Source organism: Hibiscus syriacus, unplaced genomic scaffold (assembly GCF_006381635.1).
Source record: "Hibiscus syriacus cultivar Baekdansim isolate YM2019G1 unplaced genomic scaffold, ASM638163v2 tig00110482_pilon, whole genome shotgun sequence".
NCBI classification, from domain to species: Eukaryota; Viridiplantae; Streptophyta; class Magnoliopsida; order Malvales; family Malvaceae; genus Hibiscus; species Hibiscus syriacus.
In genome coordinates this window covers 3,101-18,474 of record NW_024062758.1, presented here as the reverse complement: position 1 = coordinate 18,474, position 15,374 = coordinate 3,101, and the positions used below count along the sequence as shown (strand labels likewise).

General features: G+C 38.7%; 1 protein-coding gene across 1 annotated transcript in view; it reads right to left on the bottom strand.

Moving 5' to 3' along the window:
• Positions 1-14,576, bottom strand: part of LOC120128825 — a 58,181-nt gene extending 43,605 nt beyond the window's left edge. The window contains 16 exon segments of the mRNA XM_039146449.1: positions 46-330; positions 439-582; positions 1,099-1,207; positions 1,317-1,501; positions 1,579-1,692; positions 12,296-12,426; positions 12,554-12,676; positions 12,679-12,772; positions 12,774-12,908; positions 12,996-13,387; positions 13,390-13,435; positions 13,527-13,552; positions 13,555-13,600; positions 13,682-13,834; positions 14,302-14,400; positions 14,523-14,576. Of these exon segments, the coding sequence (XP_039002380.1) occupies positions 46-330; positions 439-582; positions 1,099-1,207; positions 1,317-1,501; positions 1,579-1,692; positions 12,296-12,426; positions 12,554-12,676; positions 12,679-12,772; positions 12,774-12,908; positions 12,996-13,387; positions 13,390-13,435; positions 13,527-13,552; positions 13,555-13,600; positions 13,682-13,834; positions 14,302-14,400; positions 14,523-14,573 (2,133 nt within the window). The 5' untranslated portion in view covers positions 14,574-14,576.
• Between the last annotated feature and the right edge of the window lie 798 nt (positions 14,577-15,374).

Below are 15,374 nucleotides of genomic sequence, written 5' to 3'. Positions count from 1 at the left end.
AGAACTACAGACTGTAACAAAAAAATGTAGAAAATTGAAACTTACCTGCACAGTGGCCAGAGGTGAACGCCATTCTTCCCCAACATATAAGCCCATTTCAACAAGATTGATGACAACTGAGACCTTCATGACAGTCCAAGTTTCACCATTTGGAGTCCTAGGCTCAACACCACTTTCAGGAATAACATCTTCTACAGCGTCCAATGATGATTTCAGAAAATCACTGCTTAATGGTGGCACAATATGCGGAGTCTCAGATATATTAGACAATGCACACTCAGTAATAATCATGTACTCCCTGTTCGTCAACTCTGCTTTCAGTTCCTCTATCTGAAAATCATGTCAAAGAAACATAAAACTCTTCTCATCATATAAACGTCAAGAAGACAACAAAGCATTTTGGTTGCTGTACCAGCACATAAACACACGGTGTGTTACCTTGATGGCAGCTTCAATACTTGGTACTTGATGCATTAAGTCTCGAAGAGACCTCCGGATGACAATAGAAACCCCTTTGACATCCTTAATAATACTTTCACTTAAAACTGATTCAGTACCAACATTTAAATTGATATCCTCAATCTGCATCCCATTAGGAAAAACAGAGTAAAAAAATGCATAAGAAAGACGAAGTTAGCCAGGTTAATAGTTGAATTAAATCATTGATCAAATCAAATTGGTCCCATGTGATGTGGTGATAATTAATTGGTGCATCTAGAAACATCTTATTTACAAAATTCATAGGCCAACCTTGAACTTATTAAACAAATTAATCCCAGTCTAGAAGGGAATATTTGGACAAAATTGGTGCAACATGTATCATTACCCATCAAAATTAGCAATAGATAATTGATTGATTATCCTTTTTATACAATAATCTGTAAAAAAAAAATACACAACTTCCAAGGAAATGTTGAACATTGTTGGAGTAAGTCAAATAAAGTACAAAGAAAAGCCTCAAACAAATGATAGCTTTAAGAAGAGTTCATGATATCCAAGTTAAAGGGAGACACAATAAATGTTTCTGTGACACTTTTATTCCAATTTCTTAAATCTACCAAGTTGGCCTATCATGTAAATTCCAGTCACGATCCTCACCTTGATTGTCATTATATCAAAATGGACAGCATTCAAGTCACTTTTAGTGCCACATAACCATTGGAAGGTATTCTGAACCGTAATATGAACGACATCAAGCTTCAGATAACTGCCAAGTTAATTTTAACATGTCATGATCAATGACAAAAATAAAGATAGCACACATAGGCAGAAAACAAAGTAAACTTGAGTAAAGCTGTATTCCAGACTCAACGTACTCGAGGCTGTCTGTCTTGCGAGGCATCAAAATTATAGGTTTCCTTAGTGAAATATCCAACCTTAAAGCTGGTGATCCTTCAATTTCACTAGTGGTGAACCACTTCTCCGAGTTTGAAACTTGATCTTTAAATTTGACTACACTTTTTGAATCGTTGGGAACAAGACCCATAAAGTAACTAATAACCTACATTATCAAATTTGAAATACATGAGATAACAGAAACTGCACTAAGTAATTGCTAAGAATTAAGAGTTACATTACCTCCTGCACAAAGCGATTCAAGTAAACAACGCGTACTTCAGAAAGTTGGCCAAACAGGCTATATTCATAACCTTGGTAATCTTCATCATCACTGTTGAATGAAGTAAAAACCAGCTTCACAACAGCAAAAAGAAAACAATGATTAAACATTTCAAACATTATAAACTAAACTCAAGCATACTTGGTGCAACAATAGAGAGTCTCCTACTTGGGTAAGGCTTGATCGGTTTATTATCAGTGGTTCATTCCTAAATCAATTTCCTAATGTGATTCAGAAAATGTTATCAAAATCCCTTTCGGACCATAATCCCGTGGTGTTAATAGAAGAATGCAACAATTGGGACCTAAACCTTTTCGATTATTCAACTGCTTGTTAGAGGAAGAGGGGTTTGTTGAGTTGGTTGAAAATTCACCGTCTAAGGTGAAGAAGGATAATGGTCGATGGGGTATATTTTCTTTACTTCAAGGAACAAAACAGAAGATCAGGGATAGGCCATTTACGAGTCAAAAGGAGATTTCTGAAGAAATTTCTCAACTAGAAGGCAAGATAAATGGTCTGGAATTGAAGTTACAAGGAGGGATTTCCATTCAAGAAAGGGATTTGTTGATTCTGTCCAGAAACGAATTGTGGAAGTTGCACAGGAGGGAAGAGAGTATTTGGTTACAAAGATCAAGACTGAAGTGAATCAAGGAAGAGGATAGGAATACAAAGTTTTTCCATTTAACAACAATGAATAGAAATAGAATGAATTCAATTTCGGCTTTGAGAGTGGCTGATGAAGAAATTCTGATCCGGATAAGCTGAAAAACTGTCTTTGAGTATTTTAAGGAGAATTACAGTTCAAAAGATACGCTAGAGGTAGAGGATATTAATCTTAATTTTATGACATTATCAGAGGAGCAGAAGAATGGACTTGAGGTACAATTTTCAGAACAGGAAGTTTGGGAAGCAGTGTTTCATTCGGACAGTTCCAAAGCCCCGGGTCCAGACGGTTTCATGATGGGTTTTTTAAAAAAATTCTGGCTTGTACTGAAGGATCATTTAATGAAGTTTGTGGATGACTTTCACAGAGGGAGGAGTTGGGAACATGGGGTCAATCATGCTTTCATTACTTTGATTCCTAAAAAACTAAATCCTGAAGGTATTGAAGATTACAGACCAAAAGAGATTTTTTTTAATGAGAGAGATAGTTAGAGAGAGAAACAGAGCGAGTGCATATGGGAGTCCCTCCTCAGATGAGGAATGGACTGTCTTTGTTGACAACCTTAGTAAGAGAGTTTCTAGAAGTGAGCTTTAGAGAGATTTTCATCCAGTATGGCAGAATAGTCAAGGTTTATATTCCAAATTTTATTTTTAAACCGAACTACAAATCGTCCACGTTTGCTTTTGTGCAATTTGCGTTAGAGGAAAGTTGCAATAGAGCAGTTCAGAATGTGGAACTCTGATTGATGGGAAGCGAGTGACAGTGGGGGTGGCAAAGTACAAGAAAAATAGGAGAAGAGGTAGTGGGGTATAAACGTCAACCGGAAGGTATCAAATCAGGCACAGGGGTCAAAGGTAGGCAACAGATGCAAACGGAAAGAGCGAGTAGTCTAAGGAATGGCAGATCGTACGAGGAAGTGCTGAAGGGGGATAGCGCGAAGAACATGGAGTTTGAACTAGTGGAGAGAGAAGGAGGTCAGTCTGTGAAAGCAAATGGAGTTAGGAATGTATGGGATATGCACATTCCTACGGATGATTATGGTTGGGTGAAGTATTCATTAACAGGGGTAGTCAAATATTCCATGCAGCTGGACATGGTGAAGGAGGCATTCGTAAAGGAGGGATTTCAGGTAAAGATAGTAAGTTGGGGTTTCGTAGGGAATGTTGTCATTGTTATGTTCAAGTCAAATGAAGATTTCGGTAAGGCGTGGTCGGAGTACCGTGACAAAATGTTTTCCTGGTTTCAATGGTTATCTCCAGTGTTAAGTGATGAAGGTGTTCCAATGGCGTATGGTTTGGTAGAGTTAGTATGGCTACCACTTCTTTGCTGGAATGAACTATTCCTGGAAAGATTAGCAGGAAGGTGGGGAGACCTTGTTTGTATATTGGATGAGACCAGAAATAAAGAGGATCTCTCATCGGCGAGACTATAGATGAGGGTTGCAAGTCCTTATGACATTCAAGAATCCATTATTGTATGGTCTTATGGAAGATCTTTTAAGGTCAAAATTACTTTGGGGGGAAGTTATTATACACCCCCGGCTATAATCGGAGAAAAGTTGCAGAAGAGGTCTGATGATGGTAGTAGTTCAGGGAAGGAAGTAGGCATTCGGGGATTGTCAGCAGTGGTAGTGGGGACAGAGGGGAACACGTGGAGACAAAGAAATTTAGAAAGTGGGGGGATTAAGGAAGGTGGGGAACAGTTCCCTGAAAAGACGTCCCACACGAAATCCAATAGTGATGGGCTGTCAGGGAATCTGGAATGTGAAGTGGAGCCAGTTTTTAATATGGAATATGCGGGTCTTGGGCTGAGAGCAGTGGTGGATCCGAGCTGCTCAGCCCAATCTGATTCAAACTGGGATTCCTTTTCACCAGTTACTAAAATTATTCCTGCTGGGCCGGCGGTTAAGGTGAGGTGGGATGATGTAGGAGAGAATAACAAGTTTCAGTCTCTTCATGATTTAGTAGAGGTGGATAGCTGCGATTTAATTGGAAAAGCAGGTGAGGGTGTCCAGGTAGTCGAAGAAAATAGAATGGAGATGGAAGTGGTAAGTCAATTGGTGCAGGAGGAAAACAAGGAGGTAAGTGTAAAGAGTGTTAAGAGGTGGAAGAGGGGATTTCCTGTGTCTGCTTGTATGACTATTCGATCAACGTAGGATGGGAGAAAGAAAAGAGGTCAATATGCTAGAGTTTATAAAAGGTCGAGGAACAAGAAAATATGGCTAAATTCGTGTAAAGAAGCTGATTTTATTGGTTCAGAGGCTAATACGATTCAAGAACAGAAGGGATCAGATTGCAGAATATTACAACAGCCGTCGGCAGTAGTGTCAGAGTGTGCGGCACCTGATGTGTTTTCATCTCCAAAGTTAGGAAGAGTTCGCAGAAAGAATAGAAGAGGTTTAATTTATCAAGCCTTGGAGTTGGTTAATATTCACACAGCCTACTCTCCTCTTTTTTCTAAGCTGGTGGAGGAAGCTATGGCCATTTGGGAAGTATGTCTGATGTTAGGCATCTCTTTCAAGGATGGGAAGGAGAAATTTATTGAAAAGATTATTTGCTTTTAGAATGGTTCGGAGGTTGTAAAGGATGATGGATATGATGGTTAGGTTTTTCGGTTGGATGGGTTTGATTGGGGCGTTTGGGAGTGATACATTTGTATGCAGAATTTAAGAATTCTTTCGTGGAACATTAGAGGTTTAGGGAGGAGGGAGAAGATCGCTTCTGTCGCTAGGCTTGTAAAGAAGGTCAAACCAGTTCTGGTGTTTATTCACGAATCCAAGCTAGAACATTGTAAGGAGTATATTCTAAGGAGGTTAGGAGGGAGTATGTTGAAGGGAGTGAAGTTGTTTCCAGCACAGGGGTCTAAGGGTGGTTTGATTAGTATGTGGAATGAGAATATGTTCAAAGTCACCAATCAGCATGTACACAGCAGGTTTTTGGCATTGGTGGGGTATTTTTTGAATGATCAAAAAAAGTTCGTATTTATACGGCCCGGCTATTGAAGACGAAAAGGAGGATTTTTTTGGGGAGTTGTGTTTTGTAGTTTCGTTGAATTTACCAGTTTGTATAGGGGGGATTTTAATGCGTATATTGATCCAGAAGAAAAGCTAGGGAAAGCTCAGAACTGGCATACTTTAAATATTTTCAGAACATTTGTGCAGAGAGCTAAGCTCATTGATCTGCCCATGTCAGGAGGGTCTTTTACATGGAGTAGTTTTAGAGAAGATTCAACATGGGTTAGGCTTGATCGGTTCTTGTTAAGTGACAGTTTTCTCAACTGTTTTCCTAAGATTTCACAGAGACTTCTTTCGATCTCTATGTCTGATCATAAACCGGTTTTGCTGGAAGATGTTTGTATAAATTGGGGCCCAAAACCTTTTAGATTCTTCAATTATCTTTTACAGGAGCAAGGCTTTGATGATTTTGTGGTTAATCTTGTGGCAGTTGAGAAGAATAAGAGTAATTTTGGGGGAATTTTCAGAATGCTTCAGAACGCTAAAAACCATATTAGAAGTTGGCCTGGAATCAGCAATGTTGGGCTGTCAGACTCCATTTCGGTTCTTGAAGGGAAGATAGAGAATTGGGAAAGGAAGTCGCAAGGTGGAATCTTGTCCAAAGGGGAGTGGGATCAGATGGTAGAATGTAAAAAGGAGTTGTGGAGGCTATTAAGGAATGAGGAGAGCATTTGGTGTCAGAAGTCCAGGAGTAGGTGGATCAAGGATGGGGACAGAAATACGAGGTTCTTTCACTTGAGTGCTTTGACAAGAAACAGGATCAACACTATTCATTCATTGAAAATTAAGGGAGAATTTATCTCGGACTCAGGAAAAATTAGAAGCAGTGTGTTCAATTTCTTCAAGAAGGCTTACAACACTAATTCAGCAATGGAGGTTGAGTACCAAAATATGGATTTTGCACAACTTTCTGCAATTCAGAGTACATCTTTGGAGGTGGAATTCTCTGAGCAAGAAGTGTGGCAAGTAATCTCTTCTTCGGATAGTGCAAAAGCCCCTGGCCCGGATGGTTTTACCATGGGTTTTTATAAGAAATATTGGGAAAATCTTAAGGAGAAGATCATGGAGTTTTTCTCTGATTTCTATCAAGGTAAGTCATGGGAGCATGGAGTCAATCATGCGTTTATAACCTTGATTCCTAAGAAAGGTACTCCCGAGAGCATTGAAGATTATAGACCCATTAGTCTTGTGGGCAGCTTGTACAAAATCCTCTCAAAAGTTCTATCAAAAAGACTTATTTCTTGTATCAAGGATATCATTAGTCCGTCTCAGTTCGCTTTATTCCGGGTAGACAATTGTTGGACTGTGCATATTTAGCTAATGAAGGAATTGATTTTTGGAGGAAGCAAGGACTTAAAGGGGATGTTTCAAAGTGGATTTCAGTAGAGCTTACGATACTATTGAATGGCAGATTCTTCAAAGGCTAATGAAGGAGATGGGGTTTGGAGAGAGGTGGTGTTCTTGGATCTCTAGCGCTTCTATTTCGGTTCTAGTGAATGGGTCTCCTACTAAGGAGTTTTCTATTGCTAAAGGCTTGAGGCAAGGGTGTAGCCTTTCTCCTCTTTTGTTCAATTGGTCGGGGAATTACTTCATAGGATGTTGACTAAAGCAGTGGATTTGGGTCTGTTCGAAGGTTTCTCCTTTGGTAGAAATCAAAATTCATTCTCTTTGTCCCATCTTCAGTTTGCAGATGACTTGATTATTTTTTGCCGAGCATCAATTACGCAGATTAAGAATGTTAGAAGAATTTTGAGGATTTTCAGCTTAATGACGGGGCTCCATCTAAACTTAGCCAAAAGTAAACTTTTCGGAATTAATGTGGAGAGTGACATCCTTGAAGATTGGGCTAAGGAGATTGGTTGTTCTATTGGTTCATTTCCCACGGAATACTTAGGCCTTCCTTTGGGGGCGAAAACAAATTCGGATAAGTTATGGGATCCGGTTATTGTCAACGTTAATAAGAAATTGGCGGGTTGGAAAGTTGCTTCTTTATCTATGGCTGGTAGATTGGTATTAATAAAGTCGGTGTTGTCATCCTTACCTATTTTTTACCTTTCTATTTTTAAGATGCCTTCTTCTATTTGTCAGAGGTTAAATTCATTGATATCGGATTTTTTATGGGGGAGTAGGGGCGACAAGAAGAGAATGCACTGGGTGCGCTGGGACTATGTATGCAAGCCGTTGAGTGGAGGAGGATTGGTAGTGGTGGATTTGAAGGTTACAAATCGAGCGTTATTGGGCAAGTGGGTTTGGAAGTTTGCCAATGACAAGAATTCGATGTGGAAGAAACTATTATGCAACAAACACAATGTGAGCTGTCAATCCATGGATATTAATAGAGCTTGCTTTTGTAAAGACTCTTGGATATGGAGGGGAATTGTAAATAACTATTTAAAGGAGGATGCCATTGGAGGTTGCCTTAGATCTCATGCTAAGCTTCAAAAAGGTAATGGTAAATCTATTTCTTTTTGGAGTGATACGTGGATAGGGGTTTTCCCTTTAAAACTTCGGTTTCCTAGAATAAATGCCCTTTCTTCAGATAAATTGGGTAAGGTAGCTGATTTTGGGAGTTTCGATTTGTCTGGATGGGTTTGGAATATCAAGACCAGGAGGAACCTTTGTGATAGGGAGGTTGAGCAGTTCGTTGAGTTGTTGGACACCATAAAAAATATTAAACTAATGGAGCCTTTGGAAGACCGTTTGTTGTGGGTTAGTTCGGGTGATGGGCAGTTTTCTGTTAAAGCATGCATGAATGCTCTGTCTGTTCCTCTTAAGGACTCAGTTCAGTGGGAAAAAGTCGTCTGGCAGGGTTTAGTTCCTCCTCGAGTGGAGACTTTCCTTTGGCAATTGTCACATCAAAAAGTAGTTGTGAGAGTGGAGTTGTTGAGAAGGGGGTTGATTTAGGGGAGAACATTCTCTGCCCGTTGTGTAATCAAGGGGTTGAATCTATTCAGCATCTATTTATTCATTGTCATGTATCCTGGGAACTATGGATGAAAATTATTGGGTATTGGGGTATTCGGCTTGCTCTGCCGCAAGACCCTCCTAATTTACTCAGTTCATGGGCCGAATTGAGGCCATATTCTGCTATATGGAAGTTTATTCCAGGGGCAATTTTTTGGTCCATTTGGAAGTTAAGGAATGAGATCATCTTCGACAAAGGAAAGTTGGACAGTAACTCTTTGTTTTTCACGGTTCGATTCAGAGTAGCTAAGTGGTTTGTAGCCAAGTATCCACTTTTTTCAACTCAGGTTGATTTCTTAATTGGGGACCCCTCTGTGGCTGACAACCTTTCAGACTCTAAGGTTTTGGACAGTAGTGTGGTCTGCTGGATTCCTCCTCCACTGGATTTCTTTAAGATGAATGTGGACGGGGCGGTGAGTAGTGTGGGGATGGTGGCAGGTATTGGGGGAATTCTAAGGGACTGGAATCGGGTTGTTTTGTCTTCATTTTCAGTAAATGCAGGTCCTAATACTCCTATCCTAGCAGAATTGAAGGCTATCAAGAAAGGCATTGACATCTTTGTTTCATCTGTATGGGCTTCGAAGGGTAGGCTCATTATTGAAAGTGATTCAAAGACAGCAGTGGATTGGATTAAAGATCAGAGTTCAGTCCCTATTTACTTGTCTAATTTTATGAAGGAGATTGCGTCTGCTGTTTCTGGAAATCAGTTCATTATCAGGTGGATTCCTAGGTGTTGTAATTATGAGGCGGACAAGCTAGCGAAGGAGGGGATTGGCTGATTGTACTGCTTTTAGTTGGTTTGTATGTTTTTGAGGGGAGGTCTTGCAGGAGTGTATCAAGCCTTATGTATTTTTATAGGAGTGTTTTTAAATTTTATGTAATTGTATTATCATTAATAAATTGATGTACTCTTTTCCTCCTTCCACTAGAGGGTCCTTGCCTTAGGGCAGTGGACTTCTTAGAGGGAGGTTTTTAATGAGGCATCCTATTCCTATCAAAAAAAAAAGATTACAGACCAATAAGTCTTGTTGGCAGCCTGTACAAAATTATCTCCAGAATCTTATCGAGGAGATTGGTTTCTGTTATTAAAGATTTGATCAGGCCATCGCAGTTCGCCTTTATTCCAAGTAGGCAGCTACTTGATTGTACTTTTATGGCCAATGAATCTATAGATTATTGGAGGAAAAAAGGAAATGAGTTGTTTTCAAAGTGGATTTTCGTAGATCCTATGACTCAGTGGAATGGCCAATTGTTTTGAGATTATTGAAGGTAATGGGTTTTGGGGACAAATGGATTTCTTGGATTGATTATTGTATCTCTTCTGCTTCAATATCGGTTCTAGTTAATGGATCTCCTACAGAAGAATTTCATATGGACAAAGGGTTGAGACAAGGTTGTAGTTTATCACCTCTTCTGTTTAATATTGTTGGTGAGCTCTTAAATTTATTGAGTAAGGCTGCTGCTCTTGGTCTTTTCGAAGGGTTCAGTATTGGTAAGGAAGAGAATCTTTTTAATTTGACATCTCCAGTTTGCAGATGATTTAATCTTATTCTGCAGAGACTCCTCAACACAAATCCTTAATATAAAGAGAGTTTTGAGGGTGTTTAGTTTAATTTCAGGGCTACACCTTAATCTGTCCAAGAGTAAACTGTTTGGTGTTAATATGGCAGAGGACAGTTTGAAAGAATTTGCACTGGAAGCAGGTTGTGGGGTGGGATCTTTTCCTATGACTTATCTAGGTCTACCGATAGGAGAAAAGAAAAATTCAGAGCTATTGTGGGAGCCAGTATTACAGAAAGTTTACATCAGATTAGCAGGTTGGAAAGCTGCCTCTTTATCGATGGTTGGATGATTGGTGTTGGTAAAATCGGTGTTGTCTTCATTACCTATTTTCTACCTCTCTATTTTCAAAATTTCGTTTAAGGTAAATCAGAAACTAAACTCAGTAATGGCAAGATTTCTTTGGGGAGAAGAATCAGACAAGAAAAGGGTTCATTGGGTGAATTGGAGTACGGTATGTCAACCATTGGAAGAAGGAGGCTTAGGAGTCTTGGACTTGAGTTTGGTTAATAGAGTTTTGCTTGGGAAATGGGTTTGGAAGTATGCAAATGAGAAAGACTCTCAATGGAAAAAATTGATTTGTTTTTTTTTTTGATAGGAATAAAAGGCCTCAAAAAACCCCCTTGGTGGTTAACGGAACTTAAAAATAGTTCCTTAATCCACATAAGGAGGAAAGGAGTGCCATAGGATTCAATAAATTCAAAAAATTGATTTGTTGTACGCATAATGTCAGTAAGTTATCTCTGTCTATAGGCAAGGCTGTTTCTCCTCAAGATTCTTGGGTATGGAGAGGTATTCTGAGTAACTACGAGAAAAAGGATGAGATAGGGAAGTGTTTGAGGTCCAATTCGAAGATCCAAGTGGGGATCGGTAGGTCAATTGAGTTTTGGAATGATATTTGGGTTAATGGATCTTCTTTAAAGATTCAATTCCCTAGGATTTTTGCTCTGTCGACTAACAAAAGGGGAAAAGTGGCTGAATTTGGTGGATTTGAAAATAATGGTTGGGTTTGGAACATTCAGCTAAGGAGAAATCTTTGTGACTGGGAATTGGAACAGTGGATTTCCTCAATGCTTTTGATTGAGAACATAGCCCTGAATGAATCTGTGGATGATTTTCTGGTGTGGTGGGGAAAGGGGATGGTTTGTTTTCGGTAAAATCTTGTAGAATAACTATTTCGAGCAGAACTGGAGGTTCTTTTGGAAGAGGCGGTTAGAGTGAAATTGAAGAAAGAGGGGTTAATCTAGAAGATGTTATGTGTCCTTTTTGTCACAAATATGAGGAAACAATTCAACATCTGTTTATTTCTTGCTCGGTTGCATAGGAGTTGTGGTATAGATTTCTAATTTGGGATATCTCTTCAGTTATGCCCCAAGATCCTTCTTCCCTACTTTGTTCTTGGTCTTATCTAAGGGAGTGCTCTACTATTTGGAAGTTTATTCCAGGTGTTGTTCTATGGTCTTTATGGAAAGCTAGGAATTCAGTGGTGTTTGAAAACTGGAATCTAGACACTTCATCTTTGCTCTTCATTTCCAGGTTTAGGTTGGCTAAATGGTTTTAGCGAAATTCCCTCAAGTTAATATTCAGGTTGACCTACTAGTAGGGATCCAACGCTTGCAGACAGATTACCTATTAAATCCTATAAAAAGAATAAGGTTCTTTATTGGTCTCTGCCTCCTAATGATTTCTTTAAGTTCAATATTGATGGAGCGGTAAGAGGTGATGGGCAGCAGGGTGGAATTAGAGGAGTCTTGAAAGATTCGAAATGTTCTACTTTAAAAACATTTTCTATTGTGGTGGGACCTGGTCCTCCTTTGTTAGCTGAGCTGAAAGCTATTAAACAAGGAATTGGTTATTCCTTTCTTCTAAATGGGCTTTAAAGGGAAGACTAATCCTAGAGAGTGACTGTAAAACAGCAGTTGATTGGATTTTGATGCCATTTTCTGTCCCTACATTTTTCTATACTTTGGTTGGGGAAATTGGGGCCTTAGTTTCTGCTAGGGGTATTATTGTTAGATGGATTCCTAGGAGATGCAATTGGGAGGAAGACAAGTTAGCTAAGGAGGGATAGGTTGAGGTTTAGAGCTTTATGGTTGTTTTGGTTTGTATTTTATTTCGGGCAGTTTATTATGTAAGCTGTAATCTTATGTAATTATGGTTTATTAATAAGATGAGGTACTCTTTTCCTCCTTCCGCTAGTTGCCTCTTTCACAAGAGTCAACTAAGAGGGAGGTTTTTAATGAGACCTCCTATTCCTATAAAAAAAAAAGACATACACCAACGAGTAAAAATGAAAAGTACAATTGTTTGTGTTTTTGTTGTTTAGGAACGAGACCCCACTTTATTTTAAAAAAACATGAAACCAGTTACAATTGAAAAGACAAAGGATCCTGTAGCAAACTTGAGAAACAAATCCACAATACAACAAATAAAGAATTTTCTTTTCAGGTTAGTAAAAGATGATAAAATTAAATACCTCGACAAATGAAGTGCCTCCAGGATCTCTCATATCACAGATCCAGAAGTACATATGATTGCCAGGGAGGCTGTCATCACTTATTCGCAAATTTCCTAATGCTGCGTTTATACTAAAGAGGATGGGAACACCTTTAAACAAAAGAAAAACTTTTGAACATTAAAACTGTGAACATTAAAAGGGGGGGAAGAGGTGCAGATGAGAAAGGGGGAGGAAATTAACAATGAAAACTAAGAGAAATTCAGCAAAGTGCAGAACAGGTAGGGCAGACCTTTATATCAGTAAGCAGATTTTCTTGCGACAAAGTAGCGAACTTAGTTTCATTTTCATTCATCAACAAAATCTGAGCATGAGCCATATTTAATGTTAAGTTGAAAATAATCTGGATTTTCCTTTTCCTAGCAGACCTTTGACCACAGGCTCCTCCACCCTGGTTGACTGTGGATTGTCAGTAGGATCTTCACTGGAAATATCATGTTTCACCAACTGCAGAAGAATTATCACTAATAGACTCGCAGCTATCATCCTCAATAGTAACAGCATTAGCAAATTCCATAATGGCAAGGATTGGTCTACGACAGAAAAATGACAAAGTAGCCAGAGTCACAGTGACCTGAAAACAGCATGTTATTACTCCAATGAAATATAGAAGACCAAGATAATGAGGCTGAGAAAGATTCAAACTGAGAGAAGAACCTACCTTCATGTCGACATTGTTGTACAGAGGAGAGTTCTGGTCATAAATAACAATTTGTGCTTTTACAAAACTGTTTAATGTATCAATTAGTTCAACATCCTCCCTTCCCAGAAGAAGTTCATCATCAGGGAGTAAACCAGTTACTCGACTAAAACTCTGAAATTTTTGCAAACTAACTAACTCAGATGATTTTCTAGGTGTGGATGTGCACTCAGCAGAATCAATCAAATCTTCAGGGGCTTCATAAAATTTTTCATCTCCTTCACTTGGGAACAACTCAATCCCACCATCGTCCAATACTGAATGTACATCTGCACTTCGTATAAAAGATCTTGCCAAGTAGCAAGGCTTCGACACAGTACTGCAGCAAATCAAATCTTCAATTTCCAAAGATTCAGAACAGTGCCAATAAAAATATCACTCCCTTTTATTGAAAGCTCAACCTGTTTTGAAAGAGGTAAAAAATTATAAGATCAAAAAGTATCAAAACAAATTGAAATATGAACTATCATAAACAAGATAATGCTAAACTACTTGACCACCTGTTGCTCGAAATTCAATAGTGGATGCTCTTCAGCAAGAAGCACCTTATTGAAGCTCCGCTCATGCTAGAAACGATGGACAGTAAATAAAATTTCCTAAGCAGTTCAAATTTAGTTTAATTTCATGACAAAACAGTCCAGGCTTACCTGATGATTATAACTAATACTGATCTTAAGCTCATCAAGAACACCAGTTATAAAAACACTTTCTATCATCGGCAAATCAAATGCATCATGCTTCTCATTGGGTTCTGTTTCCGAGTCTGATGAAGTTTCAGAGATAGTAAAAGGTGCAGAAGCCTGCAGAGAGATTATTATTTAGAGTAATTTCTTTCTTTGAATCAGAAAATATCATGTGAATCACATAAAATGCTTCCTGCTTAATTAAAACTTTCATGCCTTTTAAGATTATGCCCCTTGATTTTATAGAGCATTATCCTGAAAGAATGTGATGCAAGTGTGCTAATAGAAACTTTATCACTTCAACATTTCCATTTCATTACTAGTATGTAGGACTTCAAAATTCCAGCTATTTTTATGTGCAAATGGGAATTATTTGGTAGATTTATTTTGTACGAATCATTTTTCTCCTAATGGTAAGATTTTAGGATCCTACTCCAACTAATTGCCTTTTTATATCTCTATGTATTGCAAGACTTTGTGAAGTTCATATCTATTAAAGATTCAAGTTACCAAGAGACTAAATTTTCTATCATTTGGCTTTGTTATTCTATCTTTTCAGACAAGACCAGGAGCAAAAGACCTACTGATGAATGATATATAGCTCCTTGCAGGCGGCTTTGCCATGTTTTCCTTGAATCATCATTATCAAACTGTAATATTAGTGCATTCACATCTTCCACCACCTAGTAAGAAAATTACACAGATAAAGCAATATTCGGGGGGGTTTGAGCAAGAATCAAAATTTAATGTACAATCTCACTGAATTTCATAGAAGATAGTGTTTTAATAACTGAAATGCTCTTACAGCCTTGCTATTTGACAGTGTGGCATCACAAACAGCCAATACAGATTCCATTACCAGCCAACTCTGCCGGAACTAGATACGCCTGTTTCCTCTCAAGCTACAGAGCAAGTAAACAGGGCATAAACATAGAATAGAAATACAAATAAAAACCCACATGAAGCATGAAGTAAACTAGCTGATGCAACTCTGAACATGCAAGAAGTCCTTGAAAACTTTAGCATAAAAAAAATGCAACTTTTTTTGTGCTTCCAGCCAAGTTTGAAAATATCCATCCTCTTCAAATTCATAATCCTCCAAGATGATTACAAGAGGTGGTGTTTTAAATTTAAGGATTTTCACGACGAAACCGATGGAGAGAGAGAGAGAGAGAGTTTTCGAAATACAAGGGGGGAGATTCTTGGTCGGCTTTCGTTAATAATCTTAGTAGGAGAGTGTGTCGTAGTGCTTTATGGGATTGTTTTAGTCATTATGGAAAGTCATTAGGGGTTCATTCCATTTATTAACAACAGACCGAATTATAAGGTTAGTACGTTTGAGTTTGTCCATTTCGCAAGCAAGGCGGATCTATGCAATGCAGTGGAAAAGATGAACAATGTCACGATCGATGGAAGGAGGATTTCTGTGACAGTAGCGAATATGAGAAACTTCTGGGGCGAGGAAGCAGATTGAAGGAAGGGTTGAGGGTTCAAATAACAATGACAAAGGAGGGGCTAAGCATGGAAGGTTGTCTTCCAGCTGATGGGGTAAGGAAGATGGAAATGTTGAATAGGTTCCATGATGGGAGAACCTATAAAGATACGGTGGTTGGGGAGAGCAAAGATCCTGTGGGTGTTCAAGTGGGTAGACATCGAA